This window comes from Bactrocera tryoni, chromosome 5 (genome assembly GCF_016617805.1).
Source record: "Bactrocera tryoni isolate S06 chromosome 5, CSIRO_BtryS06_freeze2, whole genome shotgun sequence".
In the NCBI taxonomy this organism is placed as follows: Eukaryota; Metazoa; Arthropoda; class Insecta; order Diptera; family Tephritidae; genus Bactrocera; species Bactrocera tryoni.
Window position 1 is genome coordinate 4,906,990 of NC_052503.1, and position 22,145 is coordinate 4,929,134.

The 22,145-nt window shown below is 32.2% G+C and overlaps 1 protein-coding gene across 5 annotated transcripts; it reads left to right on the plus strand.

Moving 5' to 3' along the window:
- The first annotated feature begins 27 nt into the window (after positions 1-27).
- Positions 28-21,415, plus strand: LOC120777714 (protein boule). Of its 5 annotated transcripts, none has more exons than XM_040109197.1 (9): positions 4,574-4,708; positions 5,719-5,859; positions 14,519-15,079; positions 15,324-15,477; positions 19,126-19,185; positions 19,669-19,771; positions 19,873-19,955; positions 20,079-20,112; positions 20,585-21,415. In XM_040109197.1, the coding sequence occupies exons 3-9, from the start codon at positions 14,964-14,966 to the stop codon at positions 20,599-20,601; spliced, it is 567 nt and encodes a 188-aa protein (XP_039965131.1). In that variant the 5' UTR covers positions 4,574-4,708; positions 5,719-5,859; positions 14,519-14,963; the 3' UTR covers positions 20,602-21,415. The 5 variants fall into 5 exon arrangements, with proteins under 5 accessions (XP_039965129.1, XP_039965131.1, XP_039965130.1 ...); XM_040109196.1 differs by having other exon boundaries at positions 4,577-4,708; positions 19,870-19,955; XM_040109193.1 differs by having other exon boundaries at positions 4,579-4,708; positions 19,855-19,955.
- Positions 21,416-22,145: the final 730 nt, after the last annotated feature.

The window sequence follows — 22,145 nt, forward strand, 5'->3', positions numbered from 1 at the left end:
GAAGAGGTAAAGAATTAAGCAAAAGTGTACAATACGAGATCATAACATAACTTGCTGCTCCAATTATAATTGTGTTTTCAGAAGAAAAAAATTGAGCATCCTAGGATTTATTGAAGATATTTTCTAATAAAAGCTTGACAACCATTGTGCGTAATACATTTTCCAACAAACACAGGAAGAAACTATAAATACTTATACATTCAGAATTCCGTGGTAAGTGGTCACATGCAGGGAAATTATTTAATTTACTTGACGTTTTTCTGGTTGTGTTACAAACTTATTAATGAAATTAACGTAAAATTGAGAAATTTGCAAAACGGGCGTTAAATTTTTCATAACTATAAGCATAACTAAAGTTGCTGTGAAGAAAATGTTGTCCGAGAAAACCAGTAATCGAATCTCGAATTAGGTCACTATGTCAAGCTGGTGGCGTAAGTCGGCGTGATTGTTGTTTTTGCTAACGTTCTTCTTTGCCTTGTTTCGCCTACCATCTACGTAGAAGTTATTGTTGTTTTCTTGGTAAATTGTGTAAAAGTTGCGTTTATAGTTCTGTATTTGGTTTCCAGGATATGTATAAGATAATAGCTATGCTAAAGAATTGAATATTCATATTTAATGTGACATGAAGAAGAATTGCATTTCTTTTTTTTTTTTAAATTGTTAATATAACTATTGTGTAGAAGAGAAATTGATTCCTGGTAAGCTCGATTCGGTTTCGGTTGCATTAATAATTTGCGATTTCGTTTTTTTATGCAGTTCATCTTACACCGGCGGTTTTCAAGCTAAGTACCGGCATCCTAATTTATTGCTTGAGTAGTAAAAATAATGTGTGATACATTTTGATTATAAAGCTACTAAAGGAATTAAAGTATCGAACATATATGGTATCAGTTAACGTTTGTTATTCCAGCAAGCGATTCTGTAATATAGATATGTAGGTATTTAGCCTATAATAAATTATGTTTTCAAATTAACATCAGTTTTCTTAAGTTTCCAGGAGAAGAAAAGGAACGATATAAAATGTAAACTACTTATATTGAAACAAAATTTGAATTTTGGTTATATCTTGGTTATATCTGATTAATCTGATGCAGCCAATCGTACTTTTTATATTAAGTATTTTGCATCTTATGTAACTTATGGTATCTTAATTGATGGAGTTCTTTCTTCTATACAATCGTTTGTACGTAGATAATTTGGAAGCATTTACGTCTGGATATAGGTCGTGAAGCTTTTTTTATATTAACTATAAAACTAGTTACTTAAAAAATATTTAATATGGTAAAATTTTGAAATATTAATTTATTTAATGATAATAGATACTTATTCTGATTTTCTTCCTGTATAAATGAAAAGTGTCATTCAAAATTGCACATTTACGCACTCACATATACAAACATATTGTATGAAAGTATCAGAAGTGTTCCTTTGAATTGTTGATGGAGCAATTCAAATACACATGATACAGGTTTGTATAAAGTTAGTTGATAACCAGCACACGAACCGCCGAGTAAATTGTCAACCAGACACGCGAACTGTCCAATCTCTATTCCGTGTCATTAGGTTGGTAGTTTACTGGATTACTGTGCTAAGAGATCGAAGAGAAACAGTAATAATTTGCTATTTTAAGTGGGAGGATTTGATATTGGTGATGCAATGACAGGGATGACCAAAGAGCGCTGTTAAAGAGAATACTTATACCCGGGAGTACGGACTAGTTACATGCATGTGTTTTCATGTTGGTTGTAATTCTGATACTTTTTTCTGTAGAGACTCCAATTGTATACATACATACATATGTATATAAGTTTATATTTTGGCATAGAGCTTTGAAGATGTTAGGAGAAGCTTGCATGTATTGGCGGAAACTGTGCAAAATATATGCATGCTATGTATAAGTATACTATGTAGTATGAGAAAGTGAGCGAAAGGGAAATTTTTACTTTTAGCTGCGAAAGCTATTAAAAAGAAAGAAATCCGATATACACTTGAACATAAGAACTTTTGCTTAAAGGGTTCTATGTTCGTTAATTAGCAGTCGCAAAATGCTGATCGAAGTTTTTATATAATTATTTAATAAATATTATTAAATTCAGAGAGTTACGTGATATTTAGGAGACTGCGTTTCTTAAAATATCAAGTTTTTTACTTTGTAGTGAAACTAGTCTTTAATTTGAATAGGTCTGATACGCATATTTCAATACCGTCTTACGAACTAAAAGTTGGTACTCCTCATAATTTCAAAACTACTTCATCTATCCCTTTGGAAATTTGAACGTTATTTCTGTAATTTTGGGGGTAACACCGGAGAGTTATTTTCAAACTTCCTGATTTATTTTAGAATATTTTCAAATTTATTTTTGCAAAAAAATCATTCAAAGTCGTCCAAAAAACGATAAAGTGATCTCCGTTAAAGAATCTTTTTGCATATTGTAATTTATGATATGTATGGAATAGAACTCTTGGTCTCAGTGCAATCTTCACACCAGTTTTATGTAGTTTTCAACATAATATCTATTTATTAGTTTCGACTGTGTTGGAAAAGTCGTCCATTATCCATACATATATATATTTCTTGGAATTAATAAATATTTAACACCACTATAACAGTATGCATTACTGCGTGTACTCTATCTTACGGAGCTTTGAAACCAACTACATAAACCTTTTCGTCTCATGGTTACCAGTTAAACTTGTCTAGTAAATATTCTACATGGATATCCGAACTTGTCCTAAATTTTCGTGAAAAGTAGTATATATGTATGATACAAACATATTCATATGCACTTGTTTATTTGTATGTACTATGTAATAATACACACATACATACATATGTATATATTTGGGGTTTTTTCAGATTTGCTGTTTTCACTCTATTTAATGGCTTTAAATATTTAAATGTATAAGTGTACATGCCTAAGTATTTATATATGTATTGTATTTCAGGCCTTAGTTCAAGTGGGAATGTTGGATTATTTGATTACCTCAAACTTAAATTACATACATATATACATATATTTAGAAAATAGGTTTAACACATCGGCCAAAAATACATATGTATATTTAATATGGCAAATACACACATTTTAATAGATATAAGCTTATATGCGACGCACAGGCTATTATTGCACATGCTTTAAGTAAAAAGATAATAAAACTTTTAGTTTATTAAGTCAATTCTCAGCTCACATCATGGCTATGCACTACTTATATACATAGAAGTGTGTCTACACACGTGTATGCAGCGCTTAGCAGCCACACTCATTTACAACTCTCTCATGATTATTCAATGTTTTCCTGCCGGTGAGATTGGATTGGTGAGCAGCAACGAATTTGATATTAGGTTAACAAAACGTAGTGCTACTCTAGAAGCTAACTAATGTGAAACACATGTTTCCACATACAACAATATATCTAGCTCTGTATTTTAGTATATTTACTCAAAAGTATAAACGTACATGTGCAGGTTCTTTTGAAATACGCTAACCGAGTTTTGAAAAGCCAGTAAAAGAGCATTCGCTTCGAGCAGAGTGGCTGCATGCGGCGTACTACACTTGACTTTTATTGTTTTCGTTCACATCAACCCGTTGGGTACTCCAGTTGGGACTACATGCATGCCAGCTTCAGGTTTTATTATTCATATTCTAGCTCATTTGCATTGCCATCTCCGTATCACAATGAAAAGTGAATTTATACTGCTATCACTGGGTCAGGGGTTGCTCATACATATGTACATACGTACATATATATGTACAACACACATTGAGGTTTGGAAATATTTACATAGATGTACATATGAATGTATGTACAAATGCTTGTAGGCGTATTGTCATACCCACAAGGCCAGTAGAAAATCATTTTTTGCATATTTTTATAAAGTAAGCATGCATGTATGTAGATATGTATGTGTGCTTATATGTAGGCATTTAAGGTAATATTCATTTATACATACGATACTGCCAATGTTTTCAATTATTATTTTCATGCAAAAACAAAACTTTGGCATTTCGGTTTGCGCCTCCCACACTGATATGTAGTTTATCCCAGCTTTTGGCTTGCGGAAAAGCGTACACACAGTCGCGCATACACACATCAATACCATACAAATATACGTACTTTCAGACATTGCGACACCCATATATTATAACTAACAAAGCCGCCTATACGACCAGAGACTTGCCGAGATTGTGAGATACCCGTATTATGAGTTTGTTCTCCCACTATGTAGTAGCCAGAAAATTGTCGTGAAAATGAGTAGCGCCCTGCTCCAATGTACACATGTGTGTGCGCATGTAGGTACGAGTTGGATTTTCGGCGAGAGCAAACCACAAAAAATGTTGTTCTTTACCGTGAGCAATATTGTTTGAGAATTGCCTTTCTTGCTTGACGCTCTGCACCGCTATTCGACACAGGAGCATTAAGTCGAACAAGCGTGCACACAAGTGTACATGTGAAAGCTAGAAATAGAAATTTTCGCTGTCTGTTAACTGCCTCAACGCCGTCAGCTCTCACGGCAGGTTAGTTCGCTTGGTTGCTGGCTGCGTATATGCTCTCACCCGATTGAGTCGTTGTTCTACTGTCGATTGCAACACTTCTGTGCCAGTTTGTTGTTAGTTATTATTTTGCCTTAGCTTTAGTAGCCAAAAGTAATATATACAAAATATATAAAAAATATACAAAATACCAAATAAAAAGTGAAATAAGAAAAGTACGGAAATACAGAATGTGGCAAACAAAATCACATTTATTACATACGATTATTTTTTGTTTTGCAATTCAGCAGTCAAATTGTGACCGTTAAAAATAACAATAACAACAAGCAAATCACAATCAAAAAGAAATATATTGAATTGTTGTAAGAATCGCATAGGTTTTGCGCGAATTGTGTCAAATTTCAAAAAAAAATCCGTTCCTTGTATATTGTGTATGTGACAGCACAGTGCGCTAATGGGATTTTGTGTATACTGATTAGTAGTGTATATCAAGAGGACAAGAGCGTGCCTACATATAGACATGTGGATGCGAGGGAGGAGTTTTGGCAGGATGAAGTGTGTACATACATACCTATATGGCGTGCCAAAGGAGAATGTATCCTTCAGCTTTTTTCCTTTTTTTTTGGCAGGACGGCATAATAACTGTTACCAGCCCTGCAAAAGCGCAATTGTGCCATACAACTTTCAAAGTAAATACCTTGTTTGCTTTTGACGCGTTGTTTTAATAGTTTCCCCTAAAGAAGCAAGTTATGAAATTCATTTGACGAAATTTCGCATGCTATGCAAATTGAAAACCTCGTTTTTCCTGCCTCCTTTTTGCATACTCATACACAAGTAGATACAAATTCTGTTGGGCGTCTGCGCCAAGGCGTACTTGATTGTCAATACTTGGCAATTCCCATAGATGAACTTAGTATATGGCTCATACATACATACATATACATATATAAATATATGCTCATATTAGGGCAAATGTATCTGCAATTGCAACTGCACCTTTTTATGGACGTCGCAAGCACCTGGAGCAAGTGCATCCCCATATTATTCTTGCCCACATACCGAGACACTACTACGCTGTTGTTATTGTTATTATTGCACTCTTTAAATGACAAATACTCGAAATAATCAAAACCATTAAAATAATCAAGTATTTCTCTTCCATGCACCAACTACAATAATAATAAACACGAACTTAAAAATTAAAATTGCAATTGAATTGAAGCAGCAAGGCGCTCCGCTTTTATAACGAAACAAAGTGAGATTCAGTGGTTTCGTCCGTTTCGCGTGTGTGACTCTGTGCTTTTAGCCAAGTGTTTGGTCTGGTCACCAGGCGATCAACGTCTATCTTACGGATACATTTCACAAGGTACTATAAAAATTCAATTTAAGACACTCACACATATGTATATACATATTATATATTTATATGTGAGTAAACATGCATTAGTGCATTTAATTTCCATTTCACATAAATTTCTAAATTTTTTCGCTATACTTTAAAGAAAAACCTTGCTTCTACATACATACGCACATAATTATATATATCAAGATATGATACATACATATATACATGTGCATATGCATAGATGCACTACACGTATAATAAAGTACAAAAAGGTAACAAAACGAAATGCATTAAATACGTGTACTAAAGTACAAATCTACATACAGACACAGGCATGAAAAAATGCTCGGCCAACGATCGCTCGAACCCCATCGATCGTCACATGTGTGAAATGCGCTTGAGTTCTGAGCATGTATGCGTGTGTGTTTTTTTTGTGCATTTAAATGCACATCGTGAGGTTTGAAGATCTGTCCGTGGGGTGTACGTGTGAAGTATGTACTAAAGTGTTATAAATAAATTGCCATTTTCGAGATAATTCATTTTTTATGTTCATCGCATTCAAAAAAGCATCCGCTGAGTGAGTAGCGTGTTCGCAATGTGGTTGTGGTGACATATAGGAAGCAACAATTGCGTACACTTGTACTAATAATCATATATGTACATATGTATATACTTAGATGCTATGGATGTTCGATGGCCTATTGGAGATTGGTATCATCTTAATGCATCCTTGTATTTTAGTAAATTAAAATTGCAAGCTTAAAAAGTGATTATCTATCTGCATTCAGTCTCACTTTCGATATGTGGGGCTTTAACGGAGCTCCTTATATCTGTTAAACGACTTGTGACGCTTTATTGCATTGCAGGTTTAACATTTGTTGTATTGTAAATTATTGTAAACGATAGTCAGTATATGTAAATCATGCACCTAATAAAGAAAGTTTTTATTATCATTTCCACGTGTACTGGATTCTCGATTTCAGTTGAAATTCAAAGTCTTATCTGACACGCTCTGGTTTGTCGAATACTCCTAATGCACTCTTGATAGCCTAAATAATTGTTCGTAATTACAATTAAGTATTGTTTTACAGGTTCGCAACGAAGAGTATTATCTGGATATTATTGAATTAAAATTTAAAAATTTACTTATTAGTGGTTACATTCTGGTCTTGTCGCCTCTGTCGCCTGTTTCTAAAATGTCAATCTCTAAAATCTCAAATATAAATACATACGCATATGTATCTAAGATTTCCTGCATTCCATAAAGACATTATATCCACTTGTGAATTTCAGTTTATTTTAAACTTATCGAATTTACTTATATTTGAAAATAATATTTGAAATTTTGAAGTAGATTCAACAAATATGTTAGTTTCATAGATATGGGCTTCCAAAACTTTAGACTCGCGATCTCGCAAACCTTTTTTGATAGTCGGTTAGGAAAATTTCTCCGAAATGGTAACCGTAATAATATACATTACGGATTTGAGTCAAAATACACCCTATATTACATATAACTTTTCCGGATTTGAATGCAGCTATATTGAAATTTACAGCAAAATCGTGTTTAGGGAATTTGTATTCTATGTATACATACACCGACATACACCCACCAACTTTCATCAATGGATATGGAAAGGAATATAAACTCCTAATGACTTTGCTCTGTTTATATCAGGACATATGTAGAATATCTTCTTACATTATTAAACGTGTTATGTAATATAATTTGTTGTGGTTATAAAAATTAATAAAATCGGTTTCTATCTTTCCCTACCGAATGATTTCTATATATCGGTTGACCATATCCGAAAGTATATTAGATGGATTACAACGTGCTTTGGTACAAAACCAGAAGGGCATCCTTCAAAACGTCCTTTTATTTTGATTATCATCCCTTTGCTTGACTATACTGTAAATATCGGTCAGAGTGTAAACTACCATAACAAAAGTTGATGAGGATTACCACTCGGTATAGTATGATTTTGTACCGAAGGTGAAAAAATGGGAATAGAACCTGGCAGGGCCTCCTGACATCATAGGTTGTGTTAAAAAAGCTGCAAATTTCTATATCTTCATGTATAGATACATATGTGTTTATGTAAATGTTAATTTTATATACATATTTAGTATATTTAAACACTTTCACGCCAAATCGTATAGATTACAATTTCCCGAACAAAATTTAGTTTTGTAATCAAGTAGTTTTATATAAAAGTACTCCATAAAATTAAGTAAGTACTGATAACAAAACTAATGTGCTCATTTTACAACTGCTACCATTAACAAAATAGAAGAGAAACTTCCGTATGATTTACTCACGAGTCCTTGTAGCTTGTTATCATGGCCAAACGACTGTGAGCGACTCGCGCTCTTTATGTCCTAGTAGTGGGGTACTAGTCATATATGCAGAAGAGAGTTTAGATGCAAACTCTCTTATTTCTTTCATAACTTGCTCTTACACTTCGCAAAAGGAGTTTTAAGAGCAGTTAGTGAAAACTTAAATTAATTGTTTTGTTTTTTTAATAGTTGTCCAAAAAAGTGCGGTATATAGGAGGAATACTTGCTGCGATTGTGTGTGTGCATTACCTAATCGAATAAAGGGTGTATGCTTGCACATAGCGGGCTATAAAATTCAAGCAAACCGCTAATAGGACACTGGATTCCTTCATTATTAATATACCCGGAGGTTTGACATTGTCTGCAATGGTCCAACAATGTTGAAATTGCCTTTTTTGTCGCGGTTTGTATTTGAAACCTCAACTCCACTTCGCGGTCGCCTGACTGTAGGCAACGTTTTACTTTTTATGTGTGTATACGTTTTGCAAGAGCGTGCTCAACCGTAAACTAAAAGCAAAAGTTACCGATATTAAGGTTAATGCTGAATGAAGTTAGCAATAACAACTGCTATAAAATTCATTTTAAATAAAAAATCGTTTGAAAGACAATTTACAATAAAAACAACAAAACACGTTAACCATGGCTATAATACCCTTCACAAATAAAAAAGTAAATAATTTGTTTTTGATCGTTATATGCCATAGTTGCCCAGTCTGAGTAATTTGTTCGGAGTTTGTACCACTGATTTATATCATAATAATGTTGCCAAATTATAAAACTTTATAATACATGCGAGTACTTGATTTTGATCCGTGTAGGGCACTATACGCTAAAGTGGTCCAAAATCGGCAGTTCCGACAAATAAGCAGCTTCTCGTTGGGAAAGAAGCACCCAGCAAAATTTCCGCTCGACATCTCAAAAACCGGGTGACTAGTTTGCATATATACAGATGGAGGGACGTGGCTAAATCAAATGGGCTCACCACGCTGATCATTTATAGATATGGTACACTTTGTACGGCCTCCGACGTTGCTTTCTGCGTGTTATTAACTTCATGTTTGGAGAAAAAGTTTGTTACATTTCCACTCTTTTATCACTTAAATAAAATAAATAAAGATATTAGTAATAAAATTTGAAATAGGAACATAAAAGCCTATAAAAATGGCTGAACAAAATAACAAGTACATCAGGTATCTGTGACTGAAAAATTTATTCGTTCAGTTCAGTTTTCTGTGCCCTATATGAGTTTTTCATCAGTATCTTGTATATCCGCCACTAGTTTAGTTACATTTGAAATTCGTTTTGGCATGCTGCAGATAAGTTTGCGGCACGTATCAATTGAAGTCTCCCACCAGGCTTTAAAACAAAAATACTTTGGAGTGATTGCTTTCCAATCCGGGGGACTGACTTGGCAAATTAAGAGAACTTACACCTTTGTCCTGAAACCAAGATCTTACCAATTTCGAAGTATGTTTAGGATCGTTATCCTGCTGCAATGTCCATATTAGTGGCATACATTCCTTAGCATATGGCAGCATCGTGTTCTGCAATTTCTATTGGAATATATTCATAGTGTCATTAGTCATACACCATACCAGACCATTATTTTGCCATATCATGTTAAACGGTCTTTTTTGTATACCGTGAAATTAATTTTTTTTCGCTATCCTGCCAGGTAAATTTGCTCGTTGTAGTTGTCGGGAAGATATTATCTGACCAATATCGCCTGAAATCACTCTTGAAGATATGAATGCGTCCTTTTTAGCGAGACAAGACGATACGGTTGTCTGCTGTTATTGAAATATTTTTTGGTCGACCACGAGTTTCGACGTTCTTTTTAATCTTTATGGCATGCTGCACGAAATGCAATGAACACCCTAAATTTTTAGCGATATTTCAAAGAACTTGACCTTCTTCGTAGAGGTTTGAAACGATTTTCTCTTACTCCGCTCTACAATGCTTATTTCTACCTGTCCATAAAAGTTTTAAGATTTAATTGCACTTTAAAGAGAAAGCGAAAGAAGGAACCATTTGCTGAAAATCTAAGAAAATTAAAAACCCATTTATTATTTTGACCTTTTAAAAAACGAACTTCAACTTACTTCAATGAGCGGATTCACCATTTTCTCTTCACTCTAAAAAGTATTGTCATCGAATTTATTCAAACTGACCTAGATTTGCATTTTTACTTCACATTCAAAATTTAATCACGATTGCACGTGTTCATATCTAGTCATGACTTGGAATCAAGTCCAAATTGACCTTCACACACCACAAAAATCAAAAATATTAGGTATTATTCAATAATAGATATGGATTTTAACGAAATGGCATGAATCACAATAGGAGGAATTATTTTAGTGGTTAATGAAAAATAATTTTTTTCAACCTTAGTTTATTTTTCTTTCTGACTAATTGTGGTTAATTCACGTGTAAATCAAATTTTATATCCGCCAAGTTTCACATCTTCCGGTGCACATTCTTACATTGATTCTATATCATGCCATTTGAAAATGTTCGTGGTAAACTGAGTTAGTTTAGGACTAATTCGCTGGTTCTCAATCTATTTTAATATTCCGACGACCTACGAAGTGGCCATTGTCTCACCTACACTTCAACACGTGTCTGTAAATTGCTGTAAATTGTGAACTCATTTAAGGAATCGCAGCTATGTTAGCGCAGATGTGAGGATAAACTGTCCCACATTTGATTCGTTTTGCAACTGTTTTGAGATAGTTACAAAATTTGTAGTGCGGAACTAGAACTAACGGTTGTCATCTTTTCTATCTCTATCTTTTTTACCGCAGTATTGAAATATTTCAAAGTAAAAAAAATTAAGTTCGAGTATAACCGAATTTAAAGCCAGGGAAGTACATGAGGCTTGTTTTTTCATCCAATTTTACTGCTATAAGAAAAATATATAGATATATTGTAAATAGGCGTGGTGGTACCTTTTTGCATTTAGTCGATATATGTGATTTCAACAAAAAGTGTGCGGTGCCACTCCGTCTCTGTCGTATTTAGTCATTGATTTATCGCTTTTAGTAATTTTAGCAGTACCGCTATATGTGGGCGTGGCAGTGGTCCGATTACGCCCATTAACGCAGTCGTATTTTTTTTGTCTCAGCTTTTACTTAAGTTACTATATGCACTGACTAACGGACGGACAGACAAACAAACAGTCACCCGGATTTCAACTCACCCGTCATCCCTTATATATATCTCGGTTAGTTTTAGGTGATACGCACGACCGTTAGTTGAACAAAAATATAATACCCTGTAGTAACATGTTGCAAGAGTGTAAAAAAATATTTGCTTAATTCAAAAACTTCTATTTGGATAAACTATTTTAGATTGACTACATAAAATACTTGTGTGTATACATATGTGTACTATGTATGTATGTATGTTGTGCATAGATCACTTAACGGCAGTAATATACATATGAACTAACTAACCTTATTTGGCTCGATGCGGCTATTTCTAAAGAATGGAGTGCAATTATTGTTCAGAACATTTTTCCACGGTTCAATGATTCTATATACAAGTACTTTACGGTTTGTTTTCATTTCGATTGGAGTTACGGCTATTTAGTTTCAAAAGTGCACATATCTACCACGATGTGATTTTCATTCTAGATATATGTACATATGTATGTACAAATATATTTTCTGATCACTGAATATACTATAGCTACTATAGCTAGAGCTGCATACATACATACTTATGTATATAGACATACCGATGCATAAGTTGCGTACATAAATTTATTCGTACATTTGTTTATGATCATTATGGCCGCTGAAGTTTCACGATTTTCACTTTCATATAGAAAATTACAAGCCCAATCGGCGACACGCATGAAAGGAGCTCGTTAAAAAATATTCACCGAAGCCCAGAATTCAATGCTTTTGTCTATATGCCTATGTATAAAAGCTTATGTACATATATACATATGTATTTTTGTGTGTTGAATAGAATAGAAGAAAGAGACATCTATGTTTTGTTATTGTGCAATACCAGAATGTTTTGGTTTTCAGTTTTTGTAGAATCGCCAAAGGTGAATTTTTAGAATGCAGACAGTCTCATACGATTTGTAAGTGTATTGGGCATGTTTCAAGCAACACATACTAAAAATCACTCGCAGTCGTATATAAAACTCTTAAATATGTACATATGTATGTATGTATGTTTATTCATAAACACACAAACATATGTAGTTGTGTACAAGCGATGTCTTGCGACGTATTTTCTTCCGACCATATGTCGCAGCAAGCCAAAAATAGCCTATTGGAATATATACTCGTGCACCGAATTTTCCTAACAAATAATGGCGAAGTGAGGAGTGAGAATCGGTGTACAAGAATAATTTCGTCCGACGATTTTGATTAGCACGATTGTCCTTAGGTATTATATTGTAGTTTCGCTAAGTAATTTTGAAAACAACTTACATACTTACATACGTCGTCATTCGTGGAAGTGATCACATTTGCAGATCTGTGAATAACGTTGACTAAACAATGGTCACGCTGCATTTAAACAAACCAAATATAAGTATATACATATGTATCATACATAGTTGTTAAACGAATTATTTTTTAATAAATGTCATTATTGTTACTCCTCTTGACGTTCAGCAAACTAAAATTGCTAAAACTTCTGTGTGGAAGTTGTCACAGTTTCTGCTAATCCCTCCTATTTAATGCGTCGAAAAATTTCATGACAATGTCTATAAAATAAAAGCTGTTTTTCAAATTAAGGGCACGTTTGTCAGTAGTGGATGAGTGCTCTGCTAGAACAAATAATTTCCACGTGATTAGTATTTCGAATAATTTGAGGTCTAAATTAGTTTTAGCAATTATTTTCAATATAGGCCTGGAAAATTATTATTTTCTTCGATGTAACCATTACACATGATAATATGGCCGACAATATTCCTGATGAAATTTCGAGGATTAATGCTCAGTTGACAGTCCCTGGCTGGGTAAAAATCCGAGTCCGTTCCGGTTGCTTAGACCCGATTGTTGTGGGAACGGAGAATGATTCTGCATGAGATTAGTATTACATGGTAAAACATTTTATTGATAAATATATGTATGATTTATTTATTTCACGTAAAAAACTTAAAAGTTGATGTGAGTACCTCTCAATTAGAATTCGGTTGATCTTCGGTTTTTTGTTTTTGTTTTTTTTTATTTTTATTTATTTTTTTAATTTATATATTTTTTCGTGTATAGTACGTACATTTTTGTATATTTGTAGATGGGAATGTAGCACCTAGACCGGCAAATCATTAGTGTTTTCTGTCACTATGTCCCCTGTTGGCGTGTGAGAATACAGTTCGTGCATACATTTTTTCCGTTTATTTATAGGCTAAAAATGGTTTTCAAAAACAACCATACAAAAAATAACATGAAGCAGCAGAAAAATCCACATTTTCATGCAAACATCCATATATATGTATCTACTTATAACAGAAATCAAATCGGCTACGTTTTTAGATCTTTTGTATTTAAGAATATTCTGAATATGTGCAGAGGTTTTTTGTATAATAGAACGTAGTCTTAGATATTTTGTGTAATAATATACATAGTATATGTACAATATATAAAAATATATTTACCTCTTTTATGCATTGTATTTGTTGTAAATAATTATGTGCTCGACCAGTCACATGCGACAGAGTATAGCGAGCGCTCTTCACATCTTTCAAATGATTTGCAGTAATATATACATATATGTATATATATTTTAGATGGTTAATTTTTAAATTATTTGGGGCTTATTAAAGAGTTTTTGGTTCGAATGCCACACTATTATTTACCAGAAAAAAATTAATTTGCAGCCGAAAAATTTTTATATTATACAAAACCATGCTCTTCTTAATTTATTTATCTTCACTACCATTAATTCAGGTCGGCCTGTAGCAGATTTTTACCTTCAAAATCAAAAAGTATTCATTATTGTCCCTTTATATTGGAGAGGATTTATATCATATAACCCTGTAATCTCATAAATTTGGCGACATGCCCGTTTAATTTGACTGCAATCTTCCTCAGGCTTATTGGGCTTTGGACATATCTAGAAGCTACCACGCTACTGCATATATTCTTTATGCTCCGTACCCTTATGCACGCTCTCTGCTGCTAATAAATAATAAAACACATACTTTTTATATACTCCTCTATAATAGATGTAGACTACATTTTTGAAACCCTTGTTGAAACGTAAATTTTCTGACACTAACAGAAAATAATAAACGAGCATATTGACTTGTGGAAAATAAATTTTTTTCTGTCATACAACATATAATTGCTAATTTTTTATTTGTGTATTTCAGAATTTGTAATAAAAGAGATCATAGATCCGATTTGGTGTTAATCGAGAAATAAAGCCGGCTTTTCATTAACCCAGGACAAATACACAAAATATTTTAAGCAAAGCGTCAACCGCACACTCCAACGCCGAACAAGCTCAAAGCAGCCACAAGCCTTGGCCCACGTACTTAGAAGAGAATATAGTCGCATAGTCAAATAAATAGCGCGAACTGATTCATTCAAAAAAGCAATTTATAGCGAATAAACTGCGAGTGATTATACAGGTTGTCGCACTCTAGATATTAGTGTATACTAAAACAAAAAACCATAAGAAAACAAAAAACAAAAAAAAACAAAAAGAAACGCAAGTCATACGCATAAATCCAAAGGATATTCTGAGCCCAAAGGTAGTGATTAAAAACCGCCAAAATTCTTCCCTTTGCAAATTTTAAAATACAACCACAGCCAATGCACAAGATGGCAGCACCGGCCGGAGCAGCGCCGACGGCGGCACTTGAGGCCCCACTATCCGCCCCAAAGTATGGCACGCTTATACCAAACAGAATTTTCGTTGGCGGCATAAGGTGAGTGTGACAACAACACCAACATACATATATGTATATGTGGATAGTATCTTTGTATACATACATATGTACATATATATTTATCTTTATTTATATGCATTTTTGCTCATAAAATTTATTTTATTATGGCTTTCTCACATATTTCACTTTATTATGCACTTAATTTGGACCATCGCCCACAACAAACAATATGCATTAACAAAAAATAAAAAATACTAACAATTAAAAACTCTTTTTAAAATAGTGGCGACACAACGGAGTCGGATTTGTGCCGCGTCTTTTCCGCTTATGGCAATGTGAAGTCTACCAAGATCATCGTGGATCGTGCTGGAGTCAGCAAGGGTTACGGTTTCGTCACTTTCGAAACAGAACAAGAGGCTCAAAGGCTGCAGACTGATGTAAGTAGTTTTGGCTTGCAATCTGCATTTAATATTAATAATATTATATATACAAAATATAGAACTTATTTCGTATTTATGGCACATTTACTGCTTTAACATCTTAGTTTTGTTTTTTTGTCATACAGATAAAGAGCAACACTTGCAAGACAAAGTAAATTTTAAAATTAAAATTAACAACCAATTTAAACTACTTTGTGCTGTATTAAAGTATTGAGGATACTTACTAATTGTCAATATAATTATAATTTAGGTTTAAATAGGGTTTATTCTGTTGTTCGTTTCTCGATAGCAAAATTGTCCAAAAGTTTTGAAATGATTTACCTATATTAATTGCGTATTTATTTTTTTATGGTTATATACTTTCATCTTATATAGGCATATTCATGATGAAATGATAATAAGGCGGTTCATCTTTGCGTTTGATTGTGGTGATCTAACTTGCCCAATTGTGCAAATCCATTTGACTGTTTGTGCACAAAATTTGTGCAAGCTAAACAAAATGGAACGAAAAGTTAAAAAATAAAGCCTTACTTCGAACAAGTGCGCTTGCGTGTTGCAATCTGTAAGCGTTGAGCTGCTAAATCGTTGACTGTGAGGCATTTGATAGACACAAAAGTTGCTCTGAAACGAGAGAAATTCGTAAACGCAAATAAAGAAAATAAAAATATAAATAGGGTGCTGATGCTGCTGCGGCTCCTTGGCGATCGTAACGTTGCCTCTCGTAGGTGTCTTACGTAATATATTACGACGTGATTTATGAACGATTTTTATCAGTAAATACGTAACGACTAAATATACATACATATACATGTAATATGTAACGATATTTGCAACACCATTCTGCCTACTAGCGCCACTACTACCACAACACTGCTATTTAAACATTAAACTACTACTGCTACTGCTCTTCTATGAACTGTGTTCAATGCCCAGGGAAGAACCAAATATATCTTGATAATTTTGTTTGTTGAGTTTGTTTTTGGAATTGACAGTTTTTCTTATTCAATAATTACTGTACTCAAGTTTAAGCTATTTTGAATAAATAATCACCAACGCTGCAGCAGTTTGTTCCATTTAAAAAACGTTAAATAATAAATAAACCAATTTTTAAACATACAACCTTTTAACTCACAATTTATAAATTTAGTTTGCAAATAAAACTTTGTTCAACATTTTCACATTATAAAAAAATTTCATGCACATATAGCAATCCAGTTCTGCATTTGCCTGGATATAAATTCAAATTAATACATATATACATATATAAAGCGATTTTCGTACTAAGTAAATTTTAGCAATCCTTAGAGGCAATTTTATAGTCGGATTTGCAAAATACTACATACATTCTTTGTTTATGATGGCCAAACAATTAGATAGTGCTTCGTTTTGTTCACTTGTCGTTCTTACGATTGTATTACTTTAGCAAAAAAGCAGTTCCAGCTAACAATTTATTGTACAGTTGTTAATATATTTCAGTATTATTATTATTTCATTCTATTTGATTTAGTAATCCGACAAATTATGCATTGTGTGTATTATATTTCGAACTGAAAGTTGATTTTGTACAAATTTGTATTTAATTTAAATAATTACAATTTAGTTTTGTAATTTTAAATGGGCTTATTATTGTACATATGTACATGTACGCGACGAAAAGTGTAGGGGAGTGAACCATAAACAGAAGTTTTGCAAATAATTTGTTTTTTTGCTTTGACGCGATGTAATTAATATGCAATTTTTTTTTGTTTTTATAATTGTCAGACCTAAAAATTGACAACAAGCTATAAACAAGCAATGAGAATAAAAATTTTATGGTCATTATGAGTTTAGCCGTACTTTTAAAGTGTCTTCTGCCTCCTCCTGCTTTTATTAATAAATAAATATATTTAGATAAATATTAAATTAAATATCTTTATTAAACAAATAAAAATATTTCAATTAGTTATGAGTAAAAACTTCACAATGATTTTAGAATTTACATAATTTCGTTGGATAAAATCTCAGAGCTTTCAACAGGCAGTAAAAAAACTCCAAAACATATCGTCTTCATTTTTTTAGAGGAGATATACAAATATGTTGACAAAAGGACCATTTTTCTTTTAGATAAATTGATTTTTAGAAGATAAACAATTACTTCGCAAAATTACATTTCAATAAATTTACTAAGACTATGCGCATGTACTATGTATATATGCACGAGTAAAGGTTGATCAAAAAAACGAAAGGCACTTATGAAAGTGAAAATTTCTTTGGAAATTTGAAAAATTTCGAATATAACTGTAAAAAATTAGCTACTATCGATCATTTTAAATTATTTATTTTTTTGGGAATATATTTCACACATTCAAAAAATAAATATTTTATTGAAACGCAAGTCTGGAAGCTTCATAACTTATCTTAATTATGAGCATTAGCAAAAATTAATTGCATATAAACTACAAAGCTACTTCAGTGAAGTATTTGCATTAAAAAGTCATTCAAAGTGTCCTGTACATGTGTATAAGCACACAATTCTATAACAAAAAAATTGAAAAGTTAAGCAAAGTTTTCATTTTATAACACGAAATTGAAATTTTGTAGGCACTAGGCGCTAGCAATCAGTTTATGCTCTTTTTGAAAATCAACAACATTTTTACTTTCTTCAAAATAAATATAATCAAAATTGAATATACATATATTTTTCTCAACTCCATAAATATGCAATTTAAAGGCTAACTGTTGCTGTGGTCTATCGCAAGCGTGTTTTGATTTATTTTTCATGATTTACTTGAGTAAAAGTTGCCGTTTTTGGTTGAGTCACATACAGCGTGTGTGTGTGCGTCCGTGTATAGTGTAAATTAGCAGGAACTGTCTTTTACTTCTGCAGTGTCTCCTTCAGCGTTTTTACCGCCTAGTAGTGTGTCTTTAAAGAGTTTATTGTTTCTACTGCTAATTTGTTACAACTTCAATGGTTTTTTTCTATTAAAAAATTGTTTTCGTTTATAATTTCGTTCATTTTACATACATTTATATATGTTTTAACGTATATAATTGTATTTAATTTCATTAACCATTAAATTACTGTTGTCGATTTTTTAATTAATTCTCGTTGTACATTTGCCGAGTTTTTAAGTGCGTTTCAGATTTATTTATTTGAGTTAAATATTGTTACGTTTGATTTCATTTTGCAGCCAATTGTGCTTGTGCGTTACATAATTTTATTGATTTAATGGAAAACAATAAAATTGAATATATTGGTGCTAAATGAGTATTAATTAAAAAAAAATGTAAACGATATGAAAATTTGGTTTCGTTACTTCACATAATCGACGTTCAAAAATCTGCTGTGTTTTTAAACAAATATTCGTATGTTCGTATATTTTTCAAATACTGTATTAGTTGTTATATTTTTAAGAGCTTTTCCTATTAATATTTTAGTAATATTTTTTTTTTAATTTATCCGTTATGAAAGACATAAAAATTGAAAAAATTAAATTGTTTCAAGAGTTTGTTTGTTAAAGAAGCTAAAGCATTTTTTCTAAAACGTTTTGTATTGAGCTGCCTTGAAATGTTTTCACGTTTAGAAATGCAATTGAATTTTATTTTTTCGTTTTTTCTCTCCTTCTTGTTTCGTTTTTTGCTTTCACCACGTTTTCATATCTACAGGGTGAATGTGTCGTGCTAAGGGATCGAAAACTGAATATAGCTCCAGCTATCAAGAAACAAGTGAGTATGCCGAATATTTTCACATACATATATACTAGTATTAATTAATACATAGACTTTATTTATAACTTACTTTATTTTGTAAAAAAACTAAATTTGGATCAAAACTTATATTTTATAAATTTATTATGTTTCGCCTAAATGTAGGCAACCACTTCACGACATTCGAATAGTAAAATATAACCTAGATTGTGTCTACGATTGTAAGCAATTTACTTTCGAAACGCTAAAGTCAAAGCAATTTTAGTATTATTTTGGTTTTAACGTAAGTCACGGCAACGCTTTCCAATAAACTTTTCTTAATAATGGAATTTTTATTTTATTTATTTTCAAAATATATTCAAGCAACGTTTTCCAATGTAATAAACTGTATCAAAATACTTTTAATTTTTGCAAATTAATTAGAAACTTCGTTAATGGTCGTTTTTATAACTCTTTTCCATTCGAATAGTAAAACATATAATTTTTGTTTTAATATTTCAGTCGATCGTTGCAACGAATGGTGCTGTCTATTATACAACAACACCACCGGCCCCAATTAGCAATATGCCCATTGATCAATTCGCCGCCACGGTTTATCCGCCAGGTAACTCGCAATTTATGATATTGAACCACTTTAAACTATAAAGATCAGATCAGTTATAATTAGCATAACCTCTTAACAAACAGTTACTGATTTTACAGCAGCCGGCGTGCCAACAATTTACCCACCTTCAATGCAATATCAACCATTTTATCAGTACTATAGTGTGCCAATGGTCAGTGCGGCGGTAAGTTAAACATCAATCGTACATTACTTGAATTTAACGAACTAATATTCTTTACTTAATTCCTCCTAATCCATTTTCGTGATGCTCTGCATATAAATAAATGATCCGAACTCGAATCAACAGAATGTACCCACCATTTGGCCACAGAATTATCAAGGTAATTAGAAGGAAAAGTTTGCTTTATATGCTCCCTTAGATACAATAAATGTATGTGCACAACTATACGAACCAACACCACTTGCCACATCTCTACATTTGTAATTTATACGAGTATAAGTTGGTTTAAATACAAAAGTATATTTGGTTGCTTTTAAGAAAATGTTGTTTGCAGTCGCTTAACAGTCAAATTTTGTTAGCAATTATTTTCGCATAAAAATTATTTATGATTATTTTTGGTTTTTATTGTTGTTGTGCATATGAATTATAATATTTGTGTACAATGTCGCTTTGATATATACATACATACATAATAATATACGTACATACGTAGGCTTATGTATAACATATTTTGTACAATGGTAGCTTAATTTAATTCACTGTTACATCTGTCTGTAAATTTGTAAATGTATATATTTATATGTATATGTATATAAGAGTGACCAACTTCCAACTTGCTATCTACTTTTTAGGTATTTATCCATGTTAATTTTGAGGGTACTAACGACAGCATCCATACCCACAACTATGATCACACGACTACAATAAACAACAAGAACAACAGCAACATTGATGCTACTACATTTTATGCGTATAAATATTTGTAAAGATGAATATTTAATGTTTCTTGGTGACAGCCAAACAAATTCACAAATTGTAAGAGACACAACAACAAAGACACAACTTTATAACAATAGCTTCCTTTACTACTACTACAACTACAACTACAACAATATCTACGAGTTCGAAAACCGAGAAATTATGAGAAGAACAAAATAGCAAAAACAAAAAAAGCGACATAAAACAATAATTTATTTGCGGCAAGAAGAAATTGTTCGCTTTTTAAACACAAAAAAATGAAGACGGTGGTGCAAAATGTCGAACCGTTACACCGATCAATGCATAGATGGTAGGACACTAAAAAGTGCACTAGCAGCGGCAAAGAGGCGATAATAGTCGAGAGTCAGAAATAGTCGATGGGATCAGGTCCAAGCAAGGATGTTTTCTAACCATAGTAAAGGCTGCTTTAGTCATTAAATAATTCAACGTAAAAAAACATGGACTGAAATCAGGGCCGCCGTTTATTAAGAGAATGATTTAAAATACGCGCACATACACACAAATACATACATTACAAAACATACAAACCTTTAAAGTACGACACAAACTCTTATTTTATTTGTGTACATTAACATGAAAACGTACAGTTTAGATATAGAAAAGTATTGATAATTGAAAATTATGGAGAAGTTAAATGAGCAAGTACGCGAACGTAATAGAAGAAGATGGAAAGAAATACTAAATTTTAAACCCAGTGAAACTAAGTAGTCTTACGTAATGCTACAAATCGTATGTATGTATATGGAAAGATATTTAACTGCTACGTATAGCGCCAGTAATTGTTTATTGTTTTCGAAAACAATGTACGTATATGTTAGTATTTTCGAATTTCGAAAGTATACAAATACCAAAACGGTTTTGCCGTACCATAACGAATCGTAGTTAGTTATAGAAAGCGGAGAAAGACAAGTTGGCATGTTCGTAGTTTGTAGTGGAAATATGAAGGAATGGTGAATATATGAATTATTAGAACAAACAAAGAAAACGAAACTTGTTATAATGCGAAGCAACAACAAAAACCTAAATTATAACTAAATAAGAAAAAAATATATATTATTTATTGATTTCAATTATTACTATAATAAATATTATACACAACTCTATATATTGATAATGACAAAAGTATATATTATTACTATTATATACTTATATAAAATATATATCTATATATATATATATATATATATATATATACATTAGACAAATTATATTTAAAGAATTTAAAATAAGATACGACGAATTAAAAACACCGGCTGGGCCTGTGAACCGGCAAACCCAAAAGCTGAACATTTAAAAAACAACAAATTACAGATTACAAAAAATTCAAAAAAAAAAAATATATATATATATATTAGTATAACTTTTATTAGTATAAGACATGAATTATATAGTAGAAGAGTCACTCTTAAACAC